Here is a 12,087-nt window from a genome sequence, read left to right as displayed (position 1 = left end):
GAATAGAATAGAGTAGAATTTATGGATTTATTTATTGCGTATCACTACTTTATGTGAACCCTTTGTTTATATACTATTTTGTGAAAACTATATAATAATATGAATCATACTTGTTTAATATGTATTATGTTGTCATAACTTACTCCACATCTTAATATCGTCTAACTTACGGTTCCTTGGAAAGTAATAAAGATGGATGGGTGAGACATACATTTATGGATACCATGTGTGGAGGAAGTCAGATTAAATTAGGTGCTAGGAGACCACACAGACAGTATTCGACATATAGTTTTTATTTTTGGATTTGAAGCTATAGGAGACAGGAATGCTCACAATTGCATTCAGAAACCATTTTTCAAGCACATGAAATGCTTGCTGTGCCCTTAACACCCATCTTTCTCCCTACATGCAGCTTGTTCTTTGTTCCTTGATGTGGGCTCTTTGCTACGTACTGTCATCATCATCACCACCACCAGGATACTGGTGATGATAAGTGTGTTAACTTACTGATGAAGTGGAAACTTCTCTTATGCCTACCCATTTCTGTTCAGATATCGGGTTCTGCTGTTACATGTCTTATTTCTGTTTGTTTGTCACAGGTGTCACTTACAAATTTGATAACAGTAAACAGTCGTGGGTGGTAAAAGATGACGATTGTGGTGCATGTAATGAAGAATGTGTTGAAAGTGGTGACAGTGTAATAAAGCAAGATATGAGTTCAGGTACGTACGGTTATGAGGGAGATACTCATACGTACACTGACGCAACGGATGGAACTGTTTATATATGGGACAGAGAGAGGAATGCCTGGTTTCCTAAGGTAAAATGCTTGTTTACTAGTTTTTAAAAACAAAAATGTTGGTGTTGTATGTTTGTGGAGTTTGAAATAGAATAAAGTAGACACAGTGTAGTTCTTAATTGCACATACTGAATTATGCAAAATGAGATCGATGGAACTTAAATGTTTAATTGAAATGGCTGTTTCCTCTTCCATAAGTAACCAAAGTTACCACAAGTGTCCATAAACTTTACCGAATTAATGCCATTGCTTATTTGTCGTGACATTCTTGTGACTAATGTACTCTCATTGACCAGTATTTCATTATTTATCACTTTGGCGCATCAGATGGATGCCAGGCTATGAAACGTCACTGCACATTGCAGCCAACCACTTCAGAGATGGACTCGAGGATATTGTGCGTAAGATACCACAAACTGTTTAGTGGCAGTCTGTATCAACTCTCGTACATAACCGTGTTGCAATATATCGCCATATTGATGACTTTCGGGTTATCAGCCACGTATTGAAATTGCCGTGAAAGCTTCAAATATTGCAATTTTAATAATGTGCCATCACCACAAACCTGCAGCTTAGAACTCTGTTGTGTAATGATTGAGAACAGTGGCTCTTACTTTTGCAGGTGGACGACGATTTCTTGGCACTGTACCAGATGAACTATGGATTTACTGAAGCCAGTACTCCTGCTTCAGCAGGGAAGGAAGCTGATGATGGAGATAAAAAGGAAACTAGTGATGAACAGCTGGGAGTCAAGAGGAAGGCAGGCCCTCAAGAGCCCAGTAAGTTTGTTCTGTATGACAGCTGTTGCAGATATTCAGAGGCCAGGGTGGGACATTCTGATCAGAAAACCTGGAGGGAAGAAAGTACTTGGGAGATGTAGGCATTTGTTTGTGGGTGGTGCTAAAATACGTCTCAGAAATATGCGGTGTTGGGGCGTGGACTGAATTAAAGAGACTCGGGATGGAGTAATAGGCTCTTGTAAACATTTTGTGACCAGTTGAACAACTGTAAGCTTCTCAAGAAGGGCTGTGGTCCATGGAGTTAGTTAACCCCTGCATACTTTGTGTCATTTCTGCTATGTGTGTATCTGGAAACAGCGAACATCTCTGAAATGTTGATGTCTACCATTGAGTCCACACGTCATTGCAGACCAGAACAACGTTGACATCTTCGCCACTGAGAGAACCTCAGTCTCAGTCTATTGTTTCATTGTAATGTACGCACATAACTTTATGAAAACGTGTGAAATTTGTGTCACTCTTGAAGATGACCATCTTCTGGGTCATTGCGCCGTGCAGTCCAGTAGTCCTTGCCGCCTCCATTGTCGGGATGAACACTGGTAAACTTCTACCAGACTACGACAACCCAGAAGATGGTCATCTTTGGCCTTTCCGCCGTGAAAACCTTGAATCCTACTTGTGTCACTCTTCTTAAGCCACGTTTCAATACGACTGTCCGCTAGAATTTGAAGTGTACGGTTTAATTTATTATTCAATAATATTACATTCAAGATTACATCCACATACTAATAATTTAAAAATAGAAGAATTAAACATTAAAATAAAATAAATTGATTAAGCAGTTTGTATCTGCAATATTTTGCAGTCGCGGGGTTTACCGAGTGCCAACTTTAGATCCAACTTTAGATTTGGTGAAATATTAACTTTTTGAATGTTGTTTGAAAAGGTGTCCTTGCACGCGCTGTAATAAATGCTTATTGTAATTTTAGGTTGGTTTGAAATGGATGACGAACATAACACAAAAGTGTATGTGAGCAATTTGCCATTGGATATCACAGATCAGGAGTTTTTAGATGTGATGCAGAAGTGTGGGCTTGTGATGAAGGATGCGGAAACAGGCAAGATGAAGATAAAGCTGTACACAGAGCCAGACACCAATCAGCTCAAAGGGGATGGCTTGTGCTCTTATATTAAGGTAAGTCATTTCTGACTCGGGTGGCGCGCTTTAGAGTTTGCCACGATCGCGTCCAAGCTGTCCGTTCTTAGCTGTGAACTATATGATACTTTTATCGCCTTCTTCCACTGGCATTGATTCAACTTGATAATTTTATTTCTCATTTTGATTTGAGAAGAATTTCTGTTTGTCAGCGATATTTTTTCATTAGAAACAGGATTCTCTCTCACATTTACAGCATTATTGACAGTTTCATGTTTGATTATGATGAGAACGAACATTTTCTTATACTTAGGACGAAAGCCCATTACATTATCTGTAATAAGTACATGGTATGGTTCTTCATAAGTCACAAGCTTGCTAGATACAACTGACGTTTGTTGCATGGGACCAAAGAATAGTTTCCATTTTACATTACTCAATGTGAACATGAATGAATAAACACACCCTCTGTGGCTTATTTTAATAAGGGATGACTTTTTTGTACCACTGATCTGACTGTAGTGATTGTCAATTTGTGGGTCTCTTGATCGGATGAAAATCATCAGAAAGAAATTCACATGTTTTTTCTTTACAGCCGGAATTTGTGTGTGAATGGGAACTTCACTTTTATGTTGGTACCATTAAATTGATTTCAGTTTGAATTGGATAGATTCATGAACAAATTCAAGTGATCAAACAAAGAGAAGCTTGAATTTGTTTCCTTTGCTGGCACTTACTTGTAATAAACGTAGGGGCATCTTTTGCTATCTTGTCATCTTCAGTAATGTAGGTCGCTGGCAACTTACAACCAAAGAGTGTACTGTTTTATGTTGTCACTATAATACGGTATTCCACAAACCTTCTTTGCCTGTAACACACACTGATTTGTCAGAGACGCATTACAGCACAGGACAGAATTTTGCCTCGTGGAAAGGGGGAACAAAACTACGCAAGGCCATAAATATGTATATACCTGCAAATCCTTGTCCTATAAGAGTGTAGACATATGAAGGGGGGGAGACCTTACACATGCTTAATAAAACTATCGATGAACGAACCAGTGTGTGTAGTGTCATTGATGAATTATTATGATTACATACTAAAACTTGTAATTGTTCTTATCTGGTTCCATAAAAGTGTTCCTCAAGATTTCCCAGCACGGTGTGAAGCACCCAGAATTGAATGTCGTCATGTACTTATTTTACGTTTTTGAACATCCAAGTGGTGTTTTACTGGCGAACGTTTTGTAAGCGCAGCCTACGTCTTCTGTTTGAGCGCCTCTCAGAATGTTGCCCCAGTGTGTTGTCTTCTGGCACCATGACCATCTGCAAAGGCTTTTCACAGATATAATGTTTGCGATGAACACAGCTCCTTGTTCCCCATTTGTACATCATGATTGGATCCATAACAATACAGTGCCAAGTTGGATCTTCAGATGGTGAACGGCGAGAAAATCCCTGGTAACTAAGACGGCGTCCTGTTGCTCCCCAAACCCATCGTTTGGTCTCCCAGTTGTATATTCCTCCAATCCAGCGTTCTAAACGAGCTGCAGTTCAGAAGCATGTCTGGATTATTCACTCCTTTTTTAATGAAATAATTATTTTAACACGGAACGCGAATTGAATCCTTCTGACGTATTACCTCTTAGACAAATAAGAACATGTGCCTGTGAGCTGTTTTACTTTTACTTCCTGTAATGCTGGTCTAGAAAAGAGATGGAAAGTTGGAATCACAGGTTTAGTCCTGTGCTGAGGTAACAAATCTTCCTGACTTTTACTTATGCACCTGTAACGTTTGTGTCTAATGTTGACTATAACAATCTATTTGTTGAGAATTTAATGGTCATTCAGCTGCTCAAGAAATTCTCTGCCTTCTATGGAACCAAAAGGTTCATTACTCTGATCATGAAAGCCCAATACCAGACCCTATCCTGTGGGCTAAATGAGCCACTTCCTATTTCTTGCAGATCCATTTTAATATTACCTTCCCATCTGGGCTATATAGGTTTACTTGTTAAACTACGTTTGTCTGTTCTGGTTGTGTAACCACATGTGGGATGTTCATTTAACCAGTTTGATCAGCCTTGTCTCATTTTCAGAACTTTCCATTATAAACAGAATTATAACTTATGTAATACTGTCAGACTTACCTAACTCTGGTTTATTGAGGTAACTTCTCATGTTTCGATCTTCCCAGCCTTTTTCCATCCTTGCCAGCTCGCTGTCCTTATCTTTACATGCAAAGTGAGCCCCTTGCCATGTTGCCATGTGAGTACTGAAGTAGTAGCAACTGTTACCGTTACGGACAAAGTCTGATGGACACACGTATATTTTCTTCATGTCTTCTTCATTGAGACCTGTTGTAAAGCAGATTATGTTTTGATACATACAGTTAAACAATTGTAATACAAGTCTTTTGCTCGGTATATTGTCAAAACCCCTGAGAATGTTTGTTATTTGTAGGCATATGTAACGTTAACAGTTCACGATTTATTTTCAAATGGAGGTCCACTAGATTCAGTTTTTGTACTAAATGACCCAAAGTGTTTTCATTTCTCTCTTCATAATATCATTCACTTTAATCTGTTCTGTTACTCTCAAGGTCTTACAAACGTGTTTCAGAGCTGCTTACTACCTCCATCATTAGGGCAGTTCTGAAACACGTCAGATTTACCGGACTTCAAGGCACGATATCCCAGAACACAGTCATCTTGATAGTTATGTAGCTGCTCAGGAAATTCCCTGCCTTTCAGGATACCAAATGTTCATTGCCATGTTCACAAAAGAGCCTCCACTGCACCCATACCTGAACCATTTAATTCCAGTTCCATCTGATCCTAGATCTCAAAAGTGGTTCTTTCTCTTCAGGTTGTCACACTGAAATTTTGTGTGCATTTCTCATCTTTCCCCATTTTATTGTTCTTGATTTGATCGCTCCAATATTATTTGGTGCAGAATATAAATTATGAAGTGACTCTTGTAATTTCCTCCATCCCTTCCATTGCTTTCTCGCTCATAGTTCCAGATCAGTTATTATATTACTTCACAATTTAATAAATTTTCATGTTATGAGATTCGTCATGGTTACTGTACCAGAAAAGTCTATTGCAGATCTACTTCTTTGTCATGTTCAATGCAGTTCACATCCTTGTAATCTATTTTTTTTAATACATTTTAATATTATTCATCTATTTATGCCACATTGCTCAAAGTTTCCTATCTAAATGATGTGATCCGTCTGTGTGTGCCACACGTCTACTGTTGCTTAACTTTCTGAGTTGCATTCTGTGATGAGTGCACATCATGAAGCTTCCCATTAAGTGGGATTAATGCCAACCCTTTGAAGCTGTAATTTGTTTAAATAATATTTAAAAATTCAGTTTTTACCTCACAGAAAACAAAGCATCTCGACTACAAGGTTCAGTTATTTAACGCTGTGTAAGGGAAAAATTCAGATGTTCTGATTGTTAAAGCAGGTGGTGCATATAGTTACCAAAGGAATTAAAAGGGTAAATTCAGTTAGGAACATGTCCATGTGCCAGTGCTCACATACGCGCGCGCACAGAACCAAGGCTGTGCTTGGCTGGAAATATTCAGATTGATTTCGTATCTATACAAAGTTTACATAGAATTTAACCGTGGACTTTGCAGTATAATAAGGGAATTGTAAGGATTCTACCCATCACTTTGCTATATATTTAGGATACAGATGCAATCAAGATATTGTTAAAAGGGAACTGCACCTACCTGCACTATAGTTCACTGTAAGTAAGAGCAACACCAAGAGCCACATGCTGAAAACACTTACAACTGATGATTTACACATGTATAATAACAAAAGATGATAAAACTGTTTTGTTACATCACTGTAGTGTGAAGGTTAGCAGTACTGAATCACTAGTTTGAATGTTTGGTGCACTGACTAATTATTAACACATCCTTTGCGGAGATAGCGGGTCCTTAAATAGTATTCAACCCATTCATTGTAGAAAATTGAGCAGTAAAAGTAATGAAGTTAACACGTATTGCAAAATGCAGTGATCACTCTTAAAATAATTCTTGTTCAGTATTTGAAGTGATGCTTGAGTGGTACTGTGTTAAGAACACACTGGCATGTGGTGTGTGTTTGTGACTGTCTGGCACACTGAATGAAAGAGAGTCTGACAAGTCTGTGAGAGGCGTGTCGGTGGCTTCAGTTTTCTGTGGTAATGTGGTAGTAAGGAAAAGAGAGGGAGGACAAGTGGGCTGTTTGCCAAGAAAGGCAGCTAGACTGCTAGACTGCTATTTTCAGAGTCCTGATTTAGAGTTTAGAGACATATTAGAACAAACAGGAAGAAGATGGATACCTTAACAGACTGTGCATTATTCCACATGAGTTAGATCCAGGTCATTGGACTAGTAGCCATTATGTCTGATGGGAATCTAGTTTGTGCCTCTGGCAGTCGATTGAAGGGAGCCATTTTTATACCCAGGTTTTGGCACAGAATTACCGTACAAATGATAATATATTCATGCCACAAATTGCAGTCATCCTACGCTAGTTTATTTTATGTGCGGGCAGATTCTTTTACACTTCCAGTTTGCTTGTTTTTGTGTCTACTCTGTTCAGTGCGTTATATGATACTGGCTAAAGTATCTGTTCTTCATTCAGTGTTTTCTTCGAATAAATTTTACTGAATTATCGAGACTTATAATTAAATTCGGGGCTAAAGACCAAGAGATGATGTCAGTCATATATTCTGTGATTTGCAGCCATGGCACTTCATGTTAATAAATCTTTTAAATACCAGATATGCATTAAACCATACATGGTTTCCTGGTGACATAGATCACTTTATGCTTTTTCTATTATGGTCTAATAACAATTAGATGGACAAGTCAAAAGGGAATGGGGGAGGCAGAAGATAAGGGTGTCACGTATTACAGTAACAAACTCCACAGAGCAGAGTTGTTCTTGAGAAGTTAACAGTCAGCCCTGAGCAGAGTCAAAAAAATTCCAATTTGTTTGCTTTTTTGTGGAATCCAAAGACAAATTTTCTTGTTTGCAAGGTCTATTTATTATCGTGAGCTGCACGTATGTAGTCCACTCTTTCGTACCATGTTTGTCTGAAGTCCATCTATGCATAGGTCTTCCAAGTGTTCTCTTACCTTCAGGTTTTCCAACCAAAATTTTGAACACTTTTCTCATCATTCACTTGTGTATTACATGTCCCACCATCCACCTCATTCCTTTTTGTTTGACCATTATAATATTTTTATTTTTTTTAATGTTGGGTATGTGATGTTCATTGCATTCCAAAATACCGAAATGGCTCCGTACACTAATCAGAGAACAAACTGAACCTCTTTGCTGTGGAATGTCACATTTACAAACCAAATGGAAGCAACTGCTTCTAAAAAGGGATGGAAATTGAGGACAGCAGATCATAAGATGTTTACATGCATAACAGCTGTTCCATAGGTGATCTAACTTGCTCCTATAGTAAGACTAGTTTATGTTGACTGTTGTATTGTGATTCTGAAATTAAATCTATGTCCATGTTGACTTGCTAGAGTAATAAACCAATAAGTCAAAGGTTCATGAACATTCTTTCCTCTCAGTAACCAAAATGGTGTGTCATCAGTGATGACTAATTCACATGTGTGAAAGAACACCAAGGTGTGGTATCTTGAAGCTGTAAATGTGTGTTATAAAATGCAAATGACTTGTTCATTTGAACTCGTTAAAAATAAACATGAATGGCCATCTTGATGTATAGAATTGAGCTCATCTTTATCATGTAATTTGATATTACATACAAATTAAGGAACAAACACAGGTGTTAGAATTCAGGTCCTCCGATTTGTGTAATTTGTCATTTGTAATAAATGTCGGGCATTCTTGCCTGCTGACATACTTCAGGTTCAGTTCTTTAATTTCTGATTCCTACATTTTTGCTGCATGACAGTACAGCCACTTCATTCCGTGTGAGAGACTCTGGTTATTGTGTGTGTCTGTTCCTCTGTCTCTGAGACGTCTTTTTTTGAACAGTTGTGCACTGCAGGATACTAAAGAGTTAAAAATACCTTTTCATTGTCAGTAGTTGGTATGCTGAATGTAGAGCAGAGAGAGATGGAGAGAGTGATGGATGTTAGAGATTAAGGGAACAGCAAAGCAGACAGAATGAGAGAGATAAATATGTGCCAATAGAAACCATATGTGGACTGTTTGCTCTCTGTATGCCATGTAGCATAGTCATAAAGTGACTTACATACAAAAGATCTTTCTTAAAACAAATTTATATTTATTTTGTTTATTTTTTCTACATCTCATATCCTGTATGAATGAATGGGTGTCTTGTGTTTATGGTATGAAGGTCATAGGGTTTCCATTTGGTACATGACAGAAGTTATTAGCTTTTAACTCCACTCGTGTGAATCTTAATTTGGCTGTCTTGGACATATTCTTGAACTCATGGTTACAGTGTGAACTTGGTTGTAAAATAAATTAGTACCTACTTATATGAGAATTAATGAATTATAAAATAATGTGGGGATGAAACATTGGTCAGTGTCTACCTTACTGTACAGCACCAGGCATCACTGAGAACCTGAAATCTCTCCTTGAAAGACAAGATTACATTTTATATTTTCTGAATATTTTCATTTCCATTTGTGCACTTCATGAAAAATGTTGCTCATTATCTTAATGGAATGATGGATCAGCGTCATGTATGCAGTAGGATAGTATCTATAAAAGGGAATTTTATGTGCAAGGTCATAAGAGGTGCTGTATTTGAATCTCATTCATGCAGTGATGATGCATACCAAGATGAATCATGTCCTCAGGATGACTTGAGTGGAAATGTCCATTGAGGAAATGAGTATACTATAATAATAATAAATATGTAGGATGATGCAGCAGTGATGGAAATCTGTAGAAGGGACATGAAAATTATCTGGAATGAAATTTCCCAGTACACTTTCAATTGAATAAGGACCAGACCAACTGCATCTCTTTGTTTTATTGTTATAGCTGAAGAGGTGTGTAAATCAGGTTTTGAGCTTCAGACAAGTTTGTATCTGTTTAGTTTAGCATTTCCAGAGCAATTGCCATTTCCTGATCTTGATGTTGCTGTCAAAAGTAAAATATAGCGTAAGTTTAACATACCATTTTATCTCTATCCTGACACATAGCAGTTAGGCAGTATGGATGATCTTGCATTTCATCACGTTCTTGCGCAAAACATATGAAATGGAACGCACGTTATTTCAGTTTCTTCTGTTGCTCTATTTAAATAAACTTACAGCTAAAATGTGATAAAGCATCCTGCTATAGACTCAGAATGTAGAATGCTTACTCTCCTCTGTGCTCTTTCTTTTTCAATTTTGGTAGGTTTGCAAAGAAAAATGGTTAAAATGATTCTCTTAGTTTCGTTGTCTCTTCATCCATTTGTCTGTATATCAGTTCTGGTTAAATTCTGACAACAAAAGTGGACACTTCACATGAAGACGTACATTTGTTTCTGTGCATGTGTCAAATGTAATTTACTGAATATTTATCTGGGCAAGAAGTGTGTGGAACAATTTGACTGATTGATTTCAAAACGTTTGATTTTAGGAAATTTACAGTTGTGGATATTCTTTGTAAGAACAGAATAGAATGGAATGCATTTATATCCCATAGATCCTTCATAGGCCTAAGCCAAGGATGTATATAGAACATTAAACAGCACAAATACAATACTTGGTTTGTATTAAAAATGTAAATTACAGACAGTAAGGCAGTAATGAGTAATGTACGTGCGCGTGTGTGTGTGGTCCACAAAGATTTCTTCAGTGCTCTGTCATGTGGGGCAGTGGCATTTGACCTAGTTAACATTTCAAGTTCAGATTACAAGCTGTTGGAATATGGGTCATAGGTTGAATGTGTTTGGTGCTCAGCAAGAAGGGCATAAGTCAGACGTACATTGCATTTCCTAAAACCCTTCTTATTGAGTACCAAAGATACAAGTTGGCATTCTTGAATGATTGTATAAACTGTACTCTAGAAATCTTGCTACTTATGAATGAACATCTGTTCATTTGAGTTTGCGATGAACTTACAAGTTTTGGTCAAAAAGCATGCGTTTGTATTAAACCTGTGTAGTTATTTTGATAGATAGAACAGTACAAGGCAGTGTTATTATGGATGTAAGAAGTACATTTAACATTTATCTGATGCCAAGTGCTTATATTTACCTGCATTTCTGCACAGTACAAAACACCAGAACATATCATCATCAGATTCCATTCTTTCATTTTGGCCTGTAAGGGAGAAACGGCATATGTGCCATGTCTTTTTTTTAATAATAATAATAATAATAATAAAAGTGCAAATTGTGGCACTTTTGATTCATTAAATGCAGTGCTTATTCTTTATAATTTTTTTGGTGATTGACATAGTTTATAACATTGATTTTGTGTTAGTGTACTGTTTGGGATTCTGAAGAAGGAATATATTTCCTTCTTCAGAAGCCTGTCAGTGAGATGGTTGGGTTTGTGCTTTGATTCAACTGAGGACATGATTGATTTTTATGAAATTCGGTATAAATATCATGTCATTAGAGATTTAATCTTTACTTTTTCAACTATCTCCGTTCCTACTTAGTAAATGTCTGTCTTCCTTCAACTTGTTGGTTTCCAACTGTGGCACTTTACGGTTCAGTGATTATGTTGGCACACGGTATTCAAGGTTTTGGCCATGAATGCCACCATGTTTGTTTTGATTGTTGGAAATACAGAGTTGTTGTCATTGACACCAATTTGTGCACAATATTACATGCAATTATATGATTGTGTACTGAGTAAATGTGTGTCGTGTGTTTAAAATTCAGTGACTGTCATATGTCAAGGTAAGCAACTTTGTCAGACGTTAACACTCTTCTTCCCTGTGCCGTGGTACTGATGACTGAAATAATTTTACTGTGTTAACAAACCCATGTAAAACTCTAGTTGGGTTCATTCATTGAACTCTGAAGTGATTTTCAAGATTAGACTGACCATTATTTACGTAAGGGTCACAAAGAAGGAAATTCTATTTCATTCATATTTCTTCATTTCTTTTCCAGATAGAATCTGTGGATCTAGCCTTGAAACTTTTAGATGGCTGTGAGGTTCGTGGCCATAAGCTGCATGTGGAAAGAGCAAAATTCCAAATGAAGGGTAATTATGACCCAAATCTGAAACCTAAGAAACAGAAGAAAAAGGTTAAAGAGAAATTAAAGAAAATGCAAGAAAAGTGAGTATATTGTATGTGGTAATTTATTAATTTGTTGGGTAGTTCTTAAATATAAATATTTACTTATTTATTTATAATTTATGTTTACACAAAAAGTGAAAGTACATAATGACGTAAGAATGATTTTCTAAAAT

General features: G+C 37.1%; 2 protein-coding genes across 7 annotated transcripts in view; one reads left to right on the top strand and one right to left on the bottom strand.

Annotated features, from left to right (window-relative positions):
- barc (RRM1_TatSF1_like and RRM2_TatSF1_like domain-containing protein barc) overlaps positions 1–12,087 on the top strand; it is a 66,589-nt gene that overhangs the window by 51,630 nt on the left and 2,872 nt on the right. For all 6 annotated transcript variants that reach the window (XM_022081198.2, XM_022081199.2, XM_022081200.2 and 3 more), the window contains 4 exons: positions 600–820; positions 1,422–1,578; positions 2,529–2,734; positions 11,784–11,953. In XM_022081198.2, coding sequence (XP_021936890.1) covers positions 600–820; positions 1,422–1,578; positions 2,529–2,734; positions 11,784–11,953 — 754 coding nt within the window. The remainder of the gene's footprint in view (positions 1–599; positions 821–1,421; positions 1,579–2,528; positions 2,735–11,783; positions 11,954–12,087) is intronic.
- On the bottom strand, positions 2,264–6,916 carry LOC110838210 (lectin BRA-2-like). The gene is made up of 3 exons (XM_022081205.2): positions 6,442–6,916; positions 4,845–5,051; positions 2,264–4,241 (listed from the first exon to the last, which is right to left on the bottom strand). The coding sequence occupies exons 1-3, from the start codon at positions 6,518–6,520 to the stop codon at positions 3,925–3,927; spliced, it is 603 nt and encodes a 200-aa protein (XP_021936897.1). The 5' UTR covers positions 6,521–6,916; the 3' UTR covers positions 2,264–3,924.

The sequence above is a fragment of the Zootermopsis nevadensis genome, unplaced genomic scaffold (genome assembly GCF_977971745.1).
Source record: "Zootermopsis nevadensis isolate Lab colony 2312 unplaced genomic scaffold, Znev_1.0 Znev_ptg000011l, whole genome shotgun sequence".
Taxonomy (NCBI): Eukaryota; Metazoa; Arthropoda; class Insecta; order Blattodea; family Termopsidae; genus Zootermopsis; species Zootermopsis nevadensis.
The sequence above is the reverse complement of the archived record's forward strand: the minus strand, read 5'-3'. Positions and strand labels throughout refer to the sequence as shown.

Excerpts from the sequence above, each read along its gene's own strand:
- LOC110838210 (XM_022081205.2), bottom strand. The coding sequence starts at position 6,520 with ATGTGTAAATCATCAGTTGTAAGTGTTTTCAGCATGTGGCTCTTGGTG. Across the intron at positions 5,052-6,441 it reads TACAGTGAACTATAGTGCAG|GTCTCAATGAAGAAGACATG; the intron begins GTAGGTGCAGTT and ends GCTTTACAACAG. Across the intron at positions 4,242-4,844 it reads CCTCAATAAACCAGAGTTAG|CTCGTTTAGAACGCTGGATT; the intron begins GTAAGTCTGACA and ends TCTGAACTGCAG.